This window comes from Micromys minutus (assembly GCF_963924665.1).
Source record: "Micromys minutus genome assembly, chromosome: 1".
In the NCBI taxonomy this organism is placed as follows: Eukaryota; Metazoa; Chordata; class Mammalia; order Rodentia; family Muridae; genus Micromys; species Micromys minutus.
Window position 1 is genome coordinate 157,537,812 of NC_137969.1, and position 20,283 is coordinate 157,558,094.

At 41.4% G+C, this 20,283-nt stretch overlaps 1 protein-coding gene across 1 annotated transcript in view; it reads left to right on the top strand.

The window, feature by feature from the left end:
* DTNB (dystrobrevin beta) overlaps positions 1-20,283 on the top strand; it is a gene marked incomplete at its 3' end in the record, with an annotated part of 190,990 nt that overhangs the window by 57,066 nt on the left and 113,641 nt on the right. The window contains 3 exon segments of the mRNA XM_080914824.1: positions 424-578; positions 9,715-9,820; positions 11,861-12,027. Coding sequence (XP_080770950.1) covers positions 424-578; positions 9,715-9,820; positions 11,861-12,027 — 428 coding nt within the window.

The following is a 20,283-nucleotide window of genomic DNA, read 5'->3' on the forward strand; positions in this document are numbered from 1 at the left end:
AGAGCACTTGCTGCTCTTGCAGAAGACCTAGATTTGATTTTCCAGTCCTACAGCAGGGAGCTAACAGCTGCCTGTAACTCCGGCTTCAGGGGATCCGTCACCCTCCTCTGGTCTCTGTGGGTACCGCTTTCGTGTACAAACTTCATTTAGAACCTTTTAAAAAGGTAAGTGGACATACATGAATGCTTTTTCCACTTTATGTTTAAATAGAATCTTAAATGGATGGCATTGAGGGGCCTTGTGAGCCAAGTAACTACACAGTGTTAATTAACCAGGAGAAGGATTTGAATGTTAATTTAAAAATTGTAACTTTATTGTACTTTTGAATGATACATTTTTAGTGGTCTAGAAATAACAGAGCCATTAATTTTTAAGAGACTGTATTTTCTTACAGTTTGGCTTTATTTGCTTTTGTTCTTTCAGACATTTTCTCCCAGATGTCAGATTCCAATGGCTTAATGATGTTTGGCAAGCTTGACCAGTTTCTGAAGGAAGCCCTGAAGCTCCCAACAGCTGTCTTTGAAGGGCCATCCTTTGGTTACACAGAACACGCAGTCCGAACCTGTTTTCCACAGCAGGTAAGGACCACTGACAGGACCTGGGGCTAAGGAGCCTCTACCTTCTTTCTACCAGATCCCCAGGTGGCTTCTCACTAGCAGCTTTAAATGAAGAGAGCTAACAAAAGGCAGGGGAGGGACGGAACTTTACCTGAGGACTCTGGTTCTCAGGTAAGGGAACATTTAGAGGGGTTTTTGTTTGTTTTGTTTTTATGGTGGAGGGACAGCTGGGAGAGCCTAGAGTGGACATGGCCAGACTAAGCTGGGCTATGTTGGGAGAGGGGGAGGGGGGAAAGAGGGGGGGAGAGAGGGTAACCAAGTGCAGCAGCCAGGAGGCCAAAGGTACCAACCAAACCAAACAAAAGTCATTTAAGTATTTTAAAGAAAATTTTTTTTTCTGCATCATTGTGACTGATGTATGTTTTTTCTTTTCTTTTTTTCAAGTAATATTCTTTAAAATTTTAAGTACAGGGATTTTGACCTAAAGCTACAGTGATAACTGGATCATTGTTTTTTTGCACAGGGCTCATCTGCCCCTGCGGGGACACTGAGCTTACCCATGGCAGAGTCTGAAGTTTAACTTCTTTGCTTATTCTTTACCTAGACTCTAAGTGTATTCCTGAGAGCTGAACTCTGTCTCAGAGACTCTAGAGAAAGGAGAGCTTTAAGAGTAGTTACTTAAGGTATAGAATACATAAAAGAGCTATACTTTTGCATTTAGAAAGTTATGAGAAGCAGAAAATTCAGGGGAAAAATCTGATTTAAAATTGATATACTCAATTAGCTTTACTGTTGGGAGACTCTACCAGACAGGGGACAGGACTTCAGTCCAGCCAGTAGTCATATCAGCAGGGATGGGAGAAACTTAACAACCGGGCAGGCTGAGCTGTGCTGCTCCCCTTTCTCTGAGACTTCACAGCTTGAGAGGAATGTTGTACAACATTCAAGGGTCCATGTTATGGCACCCCAATAGAACCACATGTGATTCTTAACAAATTCATGAGCAATGTAGTTGGTCTGTATACAAAATTATTAGAATCATAGAAGACAGAGGAAATAGTCTGGATTAGAGCCTAAAAGGAGTTGAAAACTGAATGATCCAGGTTTTTTGGTTTGTTTTTCTGTTACACAGGAAGTTTGAAAATTTTGAACAAAGTTTATAACCAGACAATAGTATTCTGCCACTGAATGTCAATTTCTTGATTTTGATATTTAATCTTAGCTGTGTCAAAGATTTTTTTTTAAAAGAAATTTAATCTGGGCCAGTCTTGCTGCATGACTTTAATCCCTAGGGAGCTCTAGGGAGGCAGAGGCAGGTGGATCTCTGTGAGTTTGAGGCCACCCTTTGCTCTAGAGAGCAATTTCCAGGACAGCCAGAGCTGTACAGAGGAGCCCTGTTTTGAAAAACATTTAAAAACACCAACTGAAACATTTATGGATAAAGGAACACCCATTTGCAGTGAGAACAAGTAAGGGATTGTCAAATTAGGACTCAGTGTTTAGTTTAATAATATTGATCCGTATAGGGATTTTTTCCCTTATCATGAAGAGGAACTTAATTAAGCCTTAATGTTTGTTTGAGTGATTCTTAGTGGTTATAAACCAACAGACCAAGTTAAGAGGCTTAAAATTTGTTGAAAATAAACAGAAAATGAATTTAAAACTCCCCAATTTTTCAGATTCCCAAGTTTTGGAAGATGTGCCCCTTGTTTGACTACTTTTTTTGGCACTGACTTTAATTTGAAGAGTTGTCTACCCTGTAGGGGTTTTAGATCTGATGTCTATGTGGAAAGGGCAGTATGAACCGTAGAGTGGGAGGTAATGTGGGGTATTCACCAGAGAGGACAGCTCGGACACAGGATTAAGTCAACAAACAGAAGGTCTTTATTAGCTGACCAGCTACACACAGGGTGTTCAGGATCTTGTTGTAGCCCTGAGCCTTTTTTAGGGTGAGCTTTTAAGCACTAAATCCATTTGTTGGCATATTTCAATTAACTAGAACAGTTAGCCAGAAGTGGAATTATGGAAGCTGAAAAGGAAGGTTAGTGCATTGTGAGACTTTTCTAGAACTATATGGTGTAGTGTCGAATCACTTTGGCTTCTGTGTGCACTGCACATGCCCAAGAGCTTTCTGGATTTGAGAATGAGTGACACACACACACACACACACACACACACACACACAAACACACATGCCCCACCTAATTTTGATATGAATTGACTAGCTCAATGGCTGAGCACTTGTAAACCTCCCTGCAGCTAGCAAACACCCCCCTCTGGTACTCCTGAGTTAACGTCCTTAAAAAATCTGTATTTCATCTCTGCTACCCCAGACCCAATGGGAAAGTGGCCCATAGGGCCACTTTCTGGATCTTTATATGTGGGTGGACTTTTAAGTTTCATCTTTCTGCTTCCCTGTCGTGGCGATTCTCTGTCTCCTCTTCTCCCTCTTTTTTCTTCTCCCCCTCAGTGAAATCTAAAAGTCCCGCCCTGTCTCCCTGCCCAGCCAACCATAGGCAGTTCTTTGTTATCAGTTGAAGCCAGCTGAGGGACAGGGACCCTTAAGTTTGGAAGCGTGGCTTTTGGGAGCCAAAATAAGACAAAGCATAAGAATCAATTCCCAACAATATGGACTTTGATGAATTAGGCATTTTTTTAGTGTGAACAGGGGGTGTTATGTGCTGAGCTTCAGCCTGAACAGCTCCTCCATCATGGTGTCAGCTATGGTCTTGTGGGAGGGAAGGGAAAAGAAGGTACGTTATACAGCACGACACCTAGTGTCTCAGACACTGTGCTGTGCTCTCCTAGAACATAGAAGAGGTGGCACTATGGAAAGATGGTATTTCTTTTGGTTAGTTTTTAACGTAGTAATACTGCTTTACCTATTGTAGCTACATACAATAGATAAAGCCTGCTTCTACCAATCTCTTCTTGCTATGTGCCAAGATAAATTTTCTTTCTACTTGGAGTCATTTCCTGGTTGTTCTGATCTTGCTTTCCTGAACATTGAATAAAAATTGGCAAGAATTACCTGGCATATGCAATGTGCATATTAATGTTATTGTATATATTTTAATCAAGGGATTTCATGGTCTCCCTCAGCAGCCCTTCAACTGGGTAAGTTTTGTGGACGAGTGCCATCTTGTTAACCTGCAGACAGTTTTTTATATGTTATCTCTGGTGTTGAGATATCTCACGTGACCAATAGCATCTTAGTTTCAGTTGGGTAGGCAGTGGTTGTGGCAGGTTGTCATTTCCTGTATTTGTGAGAACTTTACCATGACTGTTCACATTGTCACTGTCATTGAGTTAGATCTACTTTGGTATGATCCACATGTCATGTCAAGTGTTCTTAAAAATATGTTCTATGACTTGGCATTAATGTGTTACTGTAAATACAGAAGGTGTGAACACAAAACAGGAGAGTAAGTTGGATAATTAGCACATTTATTTTGCAAAACAAAAATTAGGTATTTACAATATCCTGTTTGAAAGAGGTAATCAACAAAAAGATGAAACTAGATTATATATATTTTTATTTTCCAAAGATTGATGATGTCTCAGGGTTTCTATTGCTATGATGACCAAAAAATAAATTTGGCGTATAAAGGGATTATTTGGCTTTAACTTCCATATTGCTTTTCATCATGTAAAGAAAGTCAGGGTAGGAACTCAAGCAGGGCAGGAACCCTGAGTCAGGAGCTTATGCAGAGGCCATGGAGGGTGCTGCACACTTGCTTGCTCAGCCTGTTTTCCTATAGAGTTCAGGACTACCAGACCAGGGATGGAACCATCTGCAATGGACTGGGCCCTCCTCCATTGACCATTAATAAAATATGGAGGTGTTTTCTCAGTTGAAATTCCCTCCTCTCTAGTAGCTCTTTAGCATGTGTCAAGCTGACATAAAATGAGCCAGGGCAGATGATTACAGAATACTAAAATCATTCCTGGTCACATCAAGCAGTGCATTTGAAGGCAGTAAAAAGTACTGAATCCTTTGAGAAGATTCAGTAAGAGCCTGGTGTGACTTGACTCACGTGTGATTGTGGTTAATTAAGCCATTGAGTTAGTTTAATTGGCTAAGTGTTTTTCTTCTTTAGTAGTAGGAAAAATATATATAACGATGCACCTCAAAGTAGTGTTCTAAGGGCATTTTAGATCAGATGAAATAGAGTGTATACAATGGGTTTTGTTATGAATGAGGTCATAGTAATAAAACCTGTCTCACTAGCATTAATTAGACTGAGAAAAATTACAGAGACCTACCTAGACGTGAAGCTTCATTCTAGTTGGGTCTGCAGAGGAGAATGTCTTATTAAATGAGTCCTTAGAAGTAACAGGTGGCTCCGCACTTTTCTCTTTTGAAAAAGATTCATTGCTAAATGTGGAAACGTGTCCAGTGGTATTTGCTTTTCCTGCCTGGGGGCTGTAGGCAGGCTGGAAGGGCTGTTTCCCTGGTGTTTGCTGGCAGCACAGTCTAGCAGACAGGCTCCTAGGCTGTTGGTATTACTCATACCCCACTGCTGTATAGTTTTCTATGCTTTATGGAAAGCAGGAAAATTTGTTATTAAAGAAACAGAGACCTTGACCTGTTCTCTTAGTGGTTTAAAGTCTGCTGTTCATTTGCCTTAGTGCTCCTTTTAGTCATAAGGAAGCTTGATGTTAAATCCTTTTCTGAAACACAGCTCTAAGCTGGAGAAATGGTTCAGTTGGTAAAGAGCTTGCCCTGCAAGCCTGAAGGCCCATGTTTGATCCCCAGGACTCATGTGAAGAGGTCTGGGTCTGGCTGTAGTGTGCTTATGATCCCAGCACAGGGATGCAGAGACAGGAAGAACAGCAGAGCTCATCTCCTGAATCTGCTGAGCTCTAGCTGGAGAGCGAGATGCTCTCTCAAAATGGGCCCACTCTTTTGGAAAACAAAAATAAAAAACCTTTCTGAATATTTTTGTGCCTTCTGATAAGGTTCCTTGTGTGCCTCCCACCCCGTCCCACCTTCAGCCTGTCTATTCCAGAGGCATTCCTGGAGCAGATCCTGCCCCCAAGCCTCATCTGTTCCCTGGAGACCTTTGCCAGTGTACCGCTTGGTCTCTGCCAATCTGATAGATCAGTGTGTTATCTCAGAGCAGCTTTGATTTGTATTTTTCTTGTTTTGAGGAACCTACAGTTTTGGTGGGTGAAAGCAACCAAATTGTCTTTATCTGTTAGTGTCTAGTTAAACACAAGTCTTCCTGACTGCCTCCTCCCCTGCAACCAAGGATTCTTTCATATCCTTGCTGAGATACCTTTCCTCCTTGAGGGTCTGAATCCTTCAGTATACTACACTGCCATGGCTTGTTTCCTATAGCTCAGGGTTGCTTGAGGGAGGGACCCCAACTTTATATCCAGTCATGAACAACACCATGCCTGGAAAATGATCCATGCTTGCTAAATACTTGAATAATGGCTTAAAATTGTAGATAAATGAGAAAATTAGTATTTTTGGCTTGAGTTTTGACAGATTTAAACTTATGGTTGTAGTTGCCCTCCTCACTTTTAATCTTATCATTCCATTGTTTTATTCAAATGAAATAATTATTACAATGAGGAAAATATAGCATTTCAGCCTTTTTTAAAAAAACACTTTTTTCCCTGTGCATTGGTATTTTGCCTCATGTATGTGTGAGGGTGTCAGAGGCCCTGGAACTGGAGTTACAGACAGCTGTGAGCTGCCATGTGGGTGCTGAGAATTGAACCTGGGTTTTTTGGAAGAGCAACCAGTGCTCTTAACTGTTGAGCCATCTCTCTGGCTCCCACATTTCAGGTATTTTAATAAAAACAAATACTTTTATTAGTCAAGGTTCTCTACAGTCACAGAACTTATGGACTATCTCTGTAAATTATGGGAATTTATTGTAATGACTTACATCAACTACCCCAACAATGGGCAGCTGTGAATAGGAAGTCTAAGAATCTAGTAGTTGCTCTGTCAGCTGGTCTTCTGTCGAAGTGGGTTCCAACATATGTGCTGGCAGTAAGTGCAAGCAGGAGAAGAGAATCTTTCTTCTTCCAGAGTCCTTATGTGGCCCAGGTTGAAGGTGTGTTCTGGCATGGCTGGATCTGTCCCAGGCCAACCTTGAACTCAGAGATCTGCTTGCCTCAGTCTCCTAGGATTAAAGGGTTGTAGTTCCTTCCCTATCTAGTCAAGTTGACAACCAGAAATAGCCATCTTCTTGCAGCTATGATAAAAAGATCTCTAATTAGAAGTATACTAGTCTGTACAGCTGTGTCATGATAGATGACTCGTATTTTCAACTTTGTCTGCAGCATTGAAGGCTGAACCCAGAGCCTCCTGTGCTCTAGTACTGAGATACATCCCCAGCTTTCAAACTGTTCTGATAATTAAAGTGTAAACTGTGGTGGACGGATTCAGTGTCCAGCCAGTGGTCATGGAAGGCTGATGTCTAGCAATGGTTCTGCAACTCAAGTTGATGTATACTTGCTCTTACCAGATAAAATATGCTTACAATTATGTAGTTATAAAAGATAGTTTGCAGTTACTCTTAAATGTTATTGGGGCCATTGAAATGACTCAGCTGGTAAAAGTGCTTGTCACTTTATCCTGCCCTGTGACCTCAGTCCCCAAAATTCACATAAAAGGTGGGCAAGGAGAGCTCTCTAGGCCTTTCCTCTTCTGTGCACACAACAATAATAAATAAATACAAATTTGATGATTTCACTTGAAAACTTTTTAAATGCTATTTTGAGGCAAAATATCAAACATTGCTCAAGTTATAAAGTCAGTCGGGGAGAAACATTTACATACTGAACAACAGAATACAAAGTACTTATTTAAAATGATGGAAACTGTAGCAACGACAATCTATTGCTAAATTATTTTACTTGCTCTTTTAAATACTGTTTCAGTGAGGCTAGGTTTCTGAGGATACACAAATGTGAAAATGACATAGTAGAATAGTAACTGTTGGTATCAAGAGTCAGAAAAACAAGGGATGACAAAAAGAAATTTATTTTTAAGAAAAGATATGAGATTATATTCAATAATGCAGACAGCTAGTGTTTTCTCAGAGAGAATTATGAATGTGTTGTTTCTGCTTAGCCTGTCAGGCAGCTGTTAAATGATTAAAACTGAAGACCTTGTGTGAAACAAACAGTTTAATACAATGTTGAGTGCAAAGTATCACTTGTATTTGCCTCAAACTACTACGTCATTGGGAAGGGATGGACCCTGTCAGCCTGGTTTTCAGGTAACCGTGGCCGTGTCATGCTGCTTCTGGAAAGCCCCAGTGTACTCTGAGTAGAGAACAAGACTGCAAGACAGTGATAGTCTAGGCAGAATGATAGTAACCTCTGCTTACTGGCCAGCAGTGTGCCGTGGTGTGGGGAGGCTGCAGACCTGATGATGCCCCTTGCTGGCCTTGGACTTTTCCTTCCCCATCTTGATGCCCTAGGTCTGCCACCCCTCCAGAGCAAACCACTATCCTAGGTTTTTACTGCAGCATTTCTCTCCCACTCTGCCTTTACTTTACCTTTCATTTCTATTTTCCTTCTAGATTTTTCTTCAGAGATATCCTCAGATTGACTTCCAATTAATGCAGTCTGAGGTCAATATAGTCATAGTTTCCCAAAGACCCAGTGTGTGTTCTTGTGTTTTGTATGATGAGAGTACTGTGGGCAGATGCCATGGTGGACTGTCCTGGCCTCCTCTGTCCTGAGTTCCCTGGTGTTATCACTTTTTGCTTGGGAGAAAGAGGGATGAAATTCTGAATGTCGTTTTTTGCTTTGCCCTTCCTTATCCTATACCGATCGTTATGCACAACATTTTTTTTTCCTGGCTTTGAGGATCAAACTCAGGACTTTACACACATTAGGCAAGTGCTCATGGAAGTACAGCTCCAGCCTCTCCCATTTTTACATGGCTGGGCCGGGGCGTGGGTCTTAGATCGCCTGTGTGCTTCTCTTTGTTTCTGCTCTGGCCTATTCTTTTGTTTTGTTTTGTAGTTTTTTACTGTGCATGTGTGAGCACACATGCATGCTTGCCCATGTCGTGGCATGCACATGGAGCTGGTTCTCTCCTTTACAAGAATCCTGGGGTCCCGAGCTTGCTTGGTACACACCTTTCCCTGACCCTTGTTGTTATGTGAGACATGATCTCAGGTTGAGGCTTAGGCTGATGTGGAACGTGTGATCCTTCTGCCTCAGACCTCCGAGTGCTGGAATAATGGGTGTTTGTCACCTCTCCTGGCTTTCCTCTGAGCGCTGTTTGGAGTGGGCTCCATGGGAGTGTGTCACAGCTGCAGAGTTCCTATGGCATTGCATAGTGCTGTGTCCATTTTCTTTTCCTGTAGAGCTGGAAAGGTAGTTTGTGGCTGATAAGAAATAAGAAGACAATTGATTAACTGGAAATATTGCTACAGATTTGTTCTGTCTGCATCATATAACTGTACTTCTACCTTGTCTCCCTAGACCATTTCCTAATCGTCTCTGTGGAGTGCCGTAATGTCAGTCCTTCCATGTAGAGAGAAGTACAGCTTAGCAGGAGGACTGTGGAAGTATAAGTGTTTTACCTTGCTTAATTATTTATCGCAACGGTTATTTATTGTTTATTTAAATGTGTATGGGTGTTTTGCCTGTATGTATGTGAAGCCACATTTTCAGCTATTCAGAACTTATTTCTTAATTTCCAGTTGTGTGCCAGGCACTGCTGAGAATGCTGGAAATATGGCTCCTAACCAGGCATCCTTAGTTTCTGTTGTGGTAGATGTTTCATGAGCAGGAGTATGATGTCTGTCTCCATCACAGGACAGCAGCAGTGGCGACTGGAAGAACACTGGGCTCTGGCTCTGTGTCTGGTTTGGGTCAGACATGAGCAGCCATGTAAATGCTATGTTCCGTTTTCGGTCAAAGGAGGAGGCTAAGACACCGAATAGCTGCTTTTAGAGGTAGAATCTTGCTGGTAGAGATACATTTTCAGGTACAGGTGGTGTGTGTTTATTAAAATGATTGTGGTCATGATTGTGATAGTATGAAATATTCTGTTGTAAAATTTCACATGCAGTTCATTCATTGCTGCTTGGTTGGGAGAATCCTAAAATAACCTAGATATATAAAGACACTTGAACAATATAAAGTGTGCTTTTTTTCCCCCTTCTCTTCACAGAAGAAGATAATGCTGAATATGTTTTTAGACACCATGATGGCCGATCCTCCTCCCCAGTGCCTTGTCTGGCTACCTCTCATGCACAGGCTTGCCCATGTCGAGAATGGTGAGCACAGCTTGACCCTTCATCCCTCAGGTTGTAGGGAAGAAGAAACAACAGTGTTCTTAGCTGTTGTGAAAAATTGTAATTGACATTTGCTGGCACACCATCACTTGAAGTTGCAGCTTTTGTTTTGAGAAGAAAATTTATTTCATCACAAAAGCAGGAGTCTTGTCACTTAGGATTCTGAGAAATAATAAACCCTGGTGGTATAGACACATGTTTTCCACCCCAGTATTGCAGGCGGTCATGTGTTTGTGTTAATCTGCTGTGGTCAGGAATTTCTTTTCCCCTCTTTCAGTTTATCAGAATTGTAGTTTTAGAAAGCTAGAGCCCTGCAATATTAGCCATCGAATTTTAGTTGATTTTGAATAATTAAAACGTTGCTGAGATAAAATTGAGTTCTGGGCTTTCTGTCTTCTGTTTTTCCCTTTATGAGTCACTGTGTGCATGTGTGCATGAATTGAAACTGTGTCAGAATTGAAACTGGATGTCTTTCATTATCTTTGAGACAGACTCTGGGTGAACACAGAATTTACTGATTTTCTGGAATGGCTGGCCAGCGAGCTCCTGGGACCCACCTTTCTCTGCTGCTCTCCCACCCAGTGCTAGGTTCACACTCAGCTTTTCTGTACATGCTAGGGATCTGAACTCAGGTCCTTCATTTGTGGGGTGAGCACTTCTTTCCAGGTCCTTCGTTATCATTTTGCCTTGAATATACTCCTGAGACTTTGCCCAGCCATTTGATTTTCCTGTGCAGTAGATGTTTTCACTTTGAACTGAAATGATACTTGCTTCTTAGAGCCCTCATGGTGTTTTTGCTGTTTATTTCCATATTCAGGATTTGTGAATGTGTTAAAGGGAAGGCTGTCACTTTTCTGTGTAGCCTTCTTTCTCTGCAGTTTTGTCTGCCTCCCTCTTTGCCACAGGAGGAAAGAAGGCATAGCTGAGAGGCTGCTACTGAGGAGAATCTTCCACTTTTCTCCCATGCCTTTTATTTTCTATCCTGCTTTTTTCTTTTTTAAAACTTCCATATGCCTTTTGCTTAATTCTGGGTATTTCACAAGCATCTCAGTTTAAAGATTATTTTTCTAAAGGAGTAGACTTTTAAAGCAACTAAATTCTTAAATATTAATTTCCAAATAGGCACGTAAGTAATTAGATTGCTAAGCTATTCTTGGTTCTTTGAGGAGAGATGCTTTTATACTCTAAAGTGTTTTAGTAGTTTCATGTCCAATTAGTTTTTACGTACCATCTTGTATCTACTTTATGGAGTAGAAAGAGTCTCATTTGTCATGATGTGCTATTAGCCATAAGAATATTTTATTATCATTTTTGTATGAAATGTTTTATTGATTATGTTCTTATGTGTTCAGTGATATTTCTTAGAGACAGAGAAATGTTATAGAATCTTTGAAATGTCTAGAAAAATAAGTCCTAAAATTATGGTATGTTTGGGGGTTTGTCTGGTTTGATGTCTTTCTTGTGTTTTGAATTACTACTTAAAGGATAAATTAAAATTACTATTTAAAAGCTGCACATGGTAGCACATACCTGTAATTCCAGTACTTGGGAGGTAGACATAAGAGTGTCAGAAATTGGCGGGCATTGTCGGCCATGTTTTGTGTTCATATCCAGCCTGGAAGACATTAGATCCCATTTAAAAACTGAAACAAAAGAACAAGCCAAAAAGGGGACATATATCTATTTGTTTAAGCTGAAGTTATATTTATCATGTTGGCTTATAAATCCAGATGTGTGCACATTATGAAGGCAACTGGTTCATAGTGCACCTTACAAAAGCAGCCCTGTCAGCAATCTCTGAGCAGGCCTAGTGACAGACCCACTCACTAGTAAAACGTTACAAACGTACTGATGTGGGAGCTGTACCATTGTATTTCTTAGGAAAGCAGTGCCAGAAGTCCTATAATTTAGTCTTTGGTCTCTCTGTTTCCACCGTGGCTGTTGTGGTAGGTTCTGTTTTCTTCCTTGTGCCTTCCATTGACACTTCCTTGTTCTCTGTCCCCTCTCGTTTCTGGCCACCAGTCTTCCATCCTGTGGAATGCTCCTACTGTCACTGCGAGAGCATGATGGGCTTCCGATACCGCTGCCAGCAGTGCCACAACTATCAGCTCTGCCAGAACTGCTTTTGGCGTGGCCATGCCAGTGGCCCTCACAGCAACCAGCACCAGATGAAGGAGCATTCCTCTTGGGTAACTAACCGCTTGTCTTTGATCACGTTCTCCCAACTATCCACGTGGCTCACATGTAGTGCTTGGTCTGGTGCCCTGCCCAATAGGATGTGGTGTCACAAAAGCTTAATGTCGACACTGATGCTGGGGTTTCTCCTCACTGAGTTTTAAAAGCAGACTTTTAAAATCTTCTGGGAGGCGCAGATGTTAACTATATTTAAAATGGTCTTTTGCTAAGTAAAAAGTGTTTTTCTTCTGATTTGAAATACACAAAGGGTTTCTTCCTTGTGCTTATTCCCTTGAGTCTTCAGTTGGGTTTGAAGCCCTTTCTACGAGCCAGTTTTCCTCGCAGCTTGGTTGTTGATTGTATCTGCATGATACACAGGAGTTAGATATGTGTCTCTTACAGTGGAGAAAGACTATTTTATAATCACAGTCACAGTACCATTCTAACCTTCAGAAGTAGCTTTTAAAGAATACTTAGGTGGCAGCCAAGCACAGTGGTGTATGCCTTCAACTCTAGTACTGAGGGGCAGAAGAGACAGAGCTCTGTACGTTCCAGGCCAGCCTGGTCTGCAAAGTTAAACCCTGTCTCAAAAGAAAACAAACAAAACCAACATTTAGGTAAAGACTGATGTCTCCCTGAGGGGTATATAGATCATGCAATATGAATCTCTCATTAAGTATTTTCTTCACATCTTTGACTTACTATCATTTTTTTGTTGGCTGGTTGTTTTACTCAGGGTCAGAAGTATGGTTGAGGATGTAGGGTTTCACCTCTGTACCTGCTGGACTACTAGAAAGTAGTCTTAATAACTACTTACTAACTGAGTTTCTTCACCCCTTTATTTTTCCTAGAATTCAACCAAGAAACATTAAATAAACCAATACCAGGAAATAGTTAATCAGGGGAATTAAAAGAAAACACAAAGTATCTTCCCCTGTTCACATTTGATTGTGTTGCCAGACGTGGTCATGGTGTCAGGGACATAAGTCTCCTGGGGTTGTGTTTCAGTTAGAGCTAACTATAAAATGTGTTTCAGTGAACATCCTGCCCTCTAGGTGTACATTCCACCATTGTGTTTTGGTATAGGGTAATTTTTTTTTAATGGAAGATCATCTATGTAATCTATCTTTCTTTTCCTTCCTTCCTTCCATCCTTCCTTCCTTCCTTCCTTCCTTCCTTCCTTTCTCGTTTGCTACTAAATAAAGATAACTTGGTTGTCATTTTCCCACCTTAGGTAAAGAACTATATAGCTCACTATGCTAATTGATTGGCAATGTTTCTTATGTAGGTTTTAGTTTAGAGTCTTGCCCTCACTGAGGCAGGTTTTGCTCAGTCACTTTTGGTTTGCTGGCATTCTTAGCACTGGGGTGTGGAGAGCAAAGATTCTTGCTCCTGTAGTTTGAACTTGCTCATTTACCCAATTTAGAACCTTTCCAAAATTGAGGATTTTGTATTTTGTTTTTTTTTTTTTTTTTGGTGAAAATTTGTAACTGAATACTTCTCTGTGGTTTGCAGAAGCACTTTTTATACACTCTTGAACCTTTTCTCTGAGTTATGGCATATATAGAAAAGTGCAAGCTGGGTGTGGTGATTTATGCCTATATTTCCAGCATTTGGGAAGGTGCGACAGGAGGATTACCCTGAATTTAACCTAGCCTATGTTACGACTTTATCCCCTTTTCTACCAAACAAACAAACAAAAAAACAAACAAACCAGTGTAGAATCCATAAATGAATTCTTATTTGATCTCACAATATTCCTGTGAAGATTTTCTTTCTAAATATTCCTCATTTTTACTTCATCTTGCTGTATTTTTTTCTGCCTTGTGAATTTTTTTTAATAGTAACGTAAGGTTTTCGGAAATCTTATATTATCAGCTTACATAATTTTAAGTCCAATATCATCAGTATCTCAGTTCTGAATTTTGATGGGCTGCATGCCTGAGTGTGGTACATGTGTACTGACATTGTGTGTGTAAATTTGTTCTCAAAATGCACAGTATGCCTAGTATACTGACCCTTTGAGAAGGATGTGGGTGAATTGTGGCTGTAAATAGGAATTTCCATTTAACAAAAGATACCTAATGCTTTTGGTGGAGCAGGGGATTGAACCTACGACCTTTCTTACATATGCATGGCAAATGCTCTACTGCTGAGCCATTTAACAACCACTGTTACTACTTTAATGTTTTCTACTGTGTCTGTACCAATATTTGAAATGAATGCTTCTGTGTTTGCAGCAGCAGATTGTAGTTTGTTTGACAGCTTTGTCAAAGAAGTTACACTATAGATTTACGTGTGTTTCAGTGTTTATAAGATTATTTTCTTTTCCAGAGCCTCTATTTAATGTTTCATCTAAGTAAACAAGTAGCAATTCAGTATTTCAGACCTTAGTTCATTCAATTCACATTCATTTTCCAAAATAGTGCCATATGGTACTATATCCAATATTTCTCCTGTCTAACCATCATTTGTTCATTGAGAAGATGTTTTGAGGGCTTGCATATGTAATCCGCACAGTCACCCCACCAGGAACAACACTGAGAGGTTCCTGCACTCTTGATGTTTTACCTATGAAAACAGTGGCTAGGGCTGATGTCTGTTCCAGTGCTGCTGGGCACGTGGGCTGCTTTCCACACCTCTGATCCAACTTTGCATGCACACCTTTGATCCAACTATGAAATACTTCCCACAGTGGGACGTGGACCGGCAGCTGTGTGTCTTTCCTCTGTCCCTGTCCTCGGCCTCCTCACTTCAGAGGATTCCACTTAGCAAGAACCTGAATCAAAATAAAGTTTAAAGTGATGGGGATTTAGCTCAGTGGTAGAACATGTACCTCCTGTTTGCAAGTAGGTTCAGTTTCCAACCCCCCTCCACACACCAGAACAAACAGAAAACCCTTTATGTTAAATGATTAAAGTTTTCATTTTTCCCATAGTACTTAAAACTAGAAGCAGGTCACTAGAAAAACATAAAAGTATGTGGTGTTGGCTTGACATACAGGATTATACCAGTAAGCAAATGAATCAGATGGTGGAGAGAAAAGACAAATTGTGTGATACATCTGGAACCAAAATGGTAAATTTGTTGTTAGAGGTAGTTCTAGGAAGTAGCCTCATACCAACTAAGCCGAGCATTGGAATGGATTGTGTGACTCTGTTATCTGCAGGATAGAATTGACTGCCTTATAAGCAAGATGAAAGCAATTAGAGGAAGTTCTGATAGCTGGGGTGGTATGAGGAGAAAGAAGCTCTTACTAGACCCTATTGAATAAGAGATGGGAGCTGAGAATATTTACAAAGCCTAGTAGACATACTCAGTTGAAAGACAAGTAAAGGCTGTCTACAGAACTTCTGCTTGTGGAATTGAGGTCTGTGAAGTCTTTATGATGATAGTTCTCAAAGTTCCGAGTAATTCTGTTGAACAGATGAAGCTGGGACCTTGTTTCATATGGCTTCTAGATGGCTCAGGCTGGAGAATAAGGCCAGGGAAGAACTACTTTCTGGCACAGGATACTAATGGGGAAACATAGATGAAAGGTTCACTGTGTTTCTGAGGGAATCATGGCAGAGAATCCATGAGCCTGGACTAAAAAGATTTTTGATTATTTGAGCTAGACAATCACTTTAAAACTCAGATCTTACTCTGATGACAGTAAGGGGCAGGGGTGATTGCTTTATGAGTGTTGTGTAGCCTCAAAAGAGGGCGTGTTATTGCACACTTGGCCACAGGGTAAAGAAGAGACCCACAGCCAGGTATGGTGGTGCAAATCTCTAATCCCAGCACTGGGAGGTTGAAAAATGAGTTTAAGACCAGTCTAGTTAGTCTACATGGTTAAAACAAATTAAAACTGGAAAGAAAGAAAAAGACCAAAACCACAGCAACTGTTTCTGTCTCCACTACATCTTAGGAGGGGGAGAAGGTGTAGGTACCCCCTTTCAAGTTACAGATTGCATCAATAGAAGTTAATATGGTCAGAGGAAGACAGTCCCATACACACGGTCTTAGATGCATTGATTTAATGGATGTTAGACCTTTCCTGTGTCTATTATGGGAGGGTTGACTGTACTGGGACACTTGATGATCATGGTGCTCATTAAGCCATGCTTTCCTTCCTACCTGGGTGGATAACTCATTTATATAATCCACCTTCCTTGCAGTAGACAGGTATCTATGGCTTGCCTTTACCAAGTTACAACCTCTTAGCAAAGGCAGTTGAAAGCAGGTCTACTTGCTCTATCCTCAGTGTCTTTGTTCTATCCTGTGATCTCCAAAGGAGCTAGGTGAGGCAAGAGCCGTGGAAGGAGACTGGGTGCATGGATGGATGAAGCCCCCGGTTTACCTAGGACTTGCAGAAAGGAAGCTGTGAAATCAGGAGTGTAGAGTTGACTTAGTACCAAAGTCACAGGCCTTGTTTGGATAGAGAGGAGCCCTGCTGACTCACAGAGCAGCAAGGGAGCCAGCGAGGCTGAGTAGCATGATCCAGGGATGAACTACAGAAGAGGCCAGGACACGAACCAGGCTCTGGTTGGCCATTGTCAGGTCTTCTGAGTGAAATGCGGCATCTTGGCAGAACTTGGGGTAACATGACATAATTGCATTCACGTTTTAAATGGTTAGTCTGGATGCTGGGTAAAAGGTAAATAGTATAATAAGGGAGAAGCAAAGAGGCTACTTGTGAAAGATTATCATATTAATTATATTAGCAACTTGCCTTGTTGTAGCAAAATGCCTAACAGACCAGCTTATGGGAAAAGAATTTGTCTTGTGGTTCAGAGAATCTAGTCCATTATGGCAGGGAAATGGTGGTGGGAAGCTCCTTGCTTCCATCTGACAGATGGAAATAGAGATGCTCTTAACTAGCATTCTCCTTTCCTCGTTTATTCAGTGTGGGACCCCAAACTGTGAAACAGTGCTGCCCAAATTCAGAGTAGGTTGTTGTCCCATCCCTACCGCCAGACCTTGATTACTCATTGAATCAAGTTGACAATGAAAATTATTATACTTTAACAAATATGATATGATGGTAGCAGTAGAGGTGGTAAAAATGTGTGTGCGAGTGTGTGTGTGTGTATGTGTGTGTGTGTCTGTCTGTCTGGAATTTGAACCCAGGGTCTCATATGTCAGACAGACACACTTTACTAGGGAGTTATCTTCTAGCCTAGAAATGATAAAAGGGACTTAATTAGGATAAGTTATAAATCTGCATAATGGGACCAAGGAGAGGAGTTAACAGAGACCAAGACTTTCCTAAACCACTTTCATGATAGAATTGCCATTGGCCAAAGAAGGTCAGGTTATGGGTGGTACATGCCTATTCCAATGTTCAGTTTTGGTTTTTTGAGGTAGGGTCTCTTTGTGTGCCCCAGGCCGGCCTAGAACTCAGGGATCTACTTTCCAGAGTTCTGTGGTTAAAGGCATGAGTGACTGTTCAGCTCAGGGGTTCTGTTTCAGCCATGTTGTATTAGGGTCCTGTCCATTTGGAGTGATTGGGTAGGCCACTGGGCATGAATCTATAGTTTGAGAGAGTCTGGGATAGACTTATACTTAATGCATATATTTAAATTTGTATATTTAAAGCTAAATTAATGCATATTAATATTTGGATTATTTGTTACATGAACAAAGGGTAGAGACAAAAACCTAATTAAAGTCAATTCAAAAAAGAAAGGCAGCTCAGCATACTGGCACATGCCTTTACTACCAGCACTCAGGAGGAAGAAGCTCGTGGGTCTCTCTGAATTTGGGGCCAGCTTGGTCTACTGAGTGAGTGACAGTAAGTGTAGATATTTCTTGCAATGAACACATATGTCTAGCACTTTCCCCACCTCTCTGCAGGGTTTCACTGGATAACCTCACCCTCCTGCCTCAGCTTCAAGCTGGAATTGAAGGCTTGGACTGTTGTGTCTGGCTGTGACTCTACTTCTGAAAACAGTTCGTTTTTAGATCAGTTCCACTCCACATCCAACATACATACACACACACCACAAACAGCATATACACAGCACACCACACATCCCACACCACAAACTCATACCGCATACACACCACACACTGTACACACCACATACACATACACACATAGATACCACACACTAAACACACACACTACACACGCACACCATATACACAGCACACCCCACACCACACATCACACACCACAAACACACACTGCATACACATCACACACTGCACACCACATCAAACACACACCATATACACAGCACACCACACATCCCACACCACATATCTTATACCACAAACACACATCATATACACATATACACACACAAACACTCTTGGAAGTAGCCTCTGAATTGGACACTTCCTTCTACGCATACCGGCTAGCTACCTGTCCAGGAGGGGTAAACACTGACTGCTGATGGTTCTGGGGAGTGAAGAGAATGTTCTGTCTGTGGAAGCTGGAGACTACAGGAAAAAAGGAACAGGAACACACTGGACATGCTCCCTTCTCTCTCCATCACTGAACCGTGTTAAGAGGGGGTGAGTGAGGAATCCACCCAGAGCAAGGAATGGAGGTGTAGAAACACAAAGCCAACTTCCTCTGTCTTCCACTCAGATTCCTACCCCAGTTTTCACTTTACCAAGATCAGTCTGACTGATTCCCACCTTGTTATTCCAGATGGTGAGGGAAGGATGGGAAATTTTATGCAAATATTCTTGTACCACAGATGTGGTTCTTAGTAGAATATCTTCAGTTACATAACGGGGGAGTGACCTGAAAAATTCCCCTGTCTAGCCAGCAGATGGCAGACGGAACCTCTGAACAGTCTTAGCCCCTTCCCCCCGCCCCCCCAATCTATAAATAAGGAAGTAGTTCTTGTTTAACAGAATGTTAAACAGATATTACTGCTTTAAAAATATTGATGATAATCTTGTGTAATTTTTGAAGGCTTAATGATACAAAAGTATTTAATATAAGGAGCCATATTATCAGAAGCAATCTTAATTTTCTTCCTTCCTTCCTGCTTTTTTCTTTGGAGACAGTGCTGCTCTCACAGAGATTGGCCTACCTCTGCTCCCGAGTGCTGGGATTAAAGCCATGCACGCCTGCTAGCATCTGTCTCCATGCACCTTTTAAATTCTAAAAGATAATTTGATAATCTCTTCATGGAGGAAAAGGTATACTTATCAGCCACACTCTTTCCAGTTTCAAATGGATCCATGTCATAATTACTACTGTCACATTGTACAAAATCAAATAGGAAATTATGTATCTATCAATGATCAGTCTGTCTGTCTATCTACCTATCTACTTACTCACCTACCTCTTTTGAGACAGGGTCTCACTATGTAGTTCTGCCTGTCCTGGAACTCACTATGTAGACCAGGCTGTCCTCTAATTCACAGAGATCCCTCCTAGCTCTACTGGGGTTAAAAGCGTGTGCCACCTGGCACGGCCTGGAGGATATGGAGATGTGTCTGTATAAACTGTAGATGTGTGTGAGTGGTGTACTTGTGCATATGTATATGTGTTGGGTACCTGTGGAGTTCAGAAGAGGGGTCATATACCTTAAAACTTCGGTTATGGATGGCTATGAGCTAGATCCTCTGCTCCTAACCTCTCCCCATCTCTGGGTGTATGCTTTTAATGCATAACATAGCATTTCCACAAGTAGAATGTGGCACACAGGCTTGAGGAAGTTTAAAACAAAATCTACAAAGTCCAGTTTTTTGACTTAGTGCCCAGGTACCTTCAGAAGCTACTGAGGCAGTGCCTGTCTTGGCTGTTTCCCTGTGTCTATTGTTGGTACAGTAAAGCTGCCAGCAGTGTCCTGCTTGACCCCAGCACAGTGCTGCTGTGCTCTCAGCCCACTCCAGCTGGGCAGCTCCTGAGTCAGCAGGCTGCCTCTCCTCTACCTCCTCTTAAAGTTCCTCTGTGTGAATTGAATCTTGGCAACCTGCAAGAGCCCCACTTCTCTATTAGCTCCTGCTGGTCTGCTGACTATTGTCTCCGCCCTTTGTGTGTTTAGCAGACAAGTGAATCATTGTTAAGGTGACTGTGTGCCTTATCCTGTAATCTGGACTCCCTTGAGAGTGAAGGAAAGGGGTGCTATTATGCAGAGGCCACAGGCAACATCCAGGAGTACTGCCTGTAAACTAGGACATTCTATTGCTGTGTGAAAAGGTACTGCAGATTTCATCAAAAGTCCAGGTAGAATGTGGCTGGGTTCTCATCTCCAGACCCCTCTGAGCTGATATAATGTTTCATCCATGGCTCAAGTACCATTAAGACTTCAGGTTTGCGG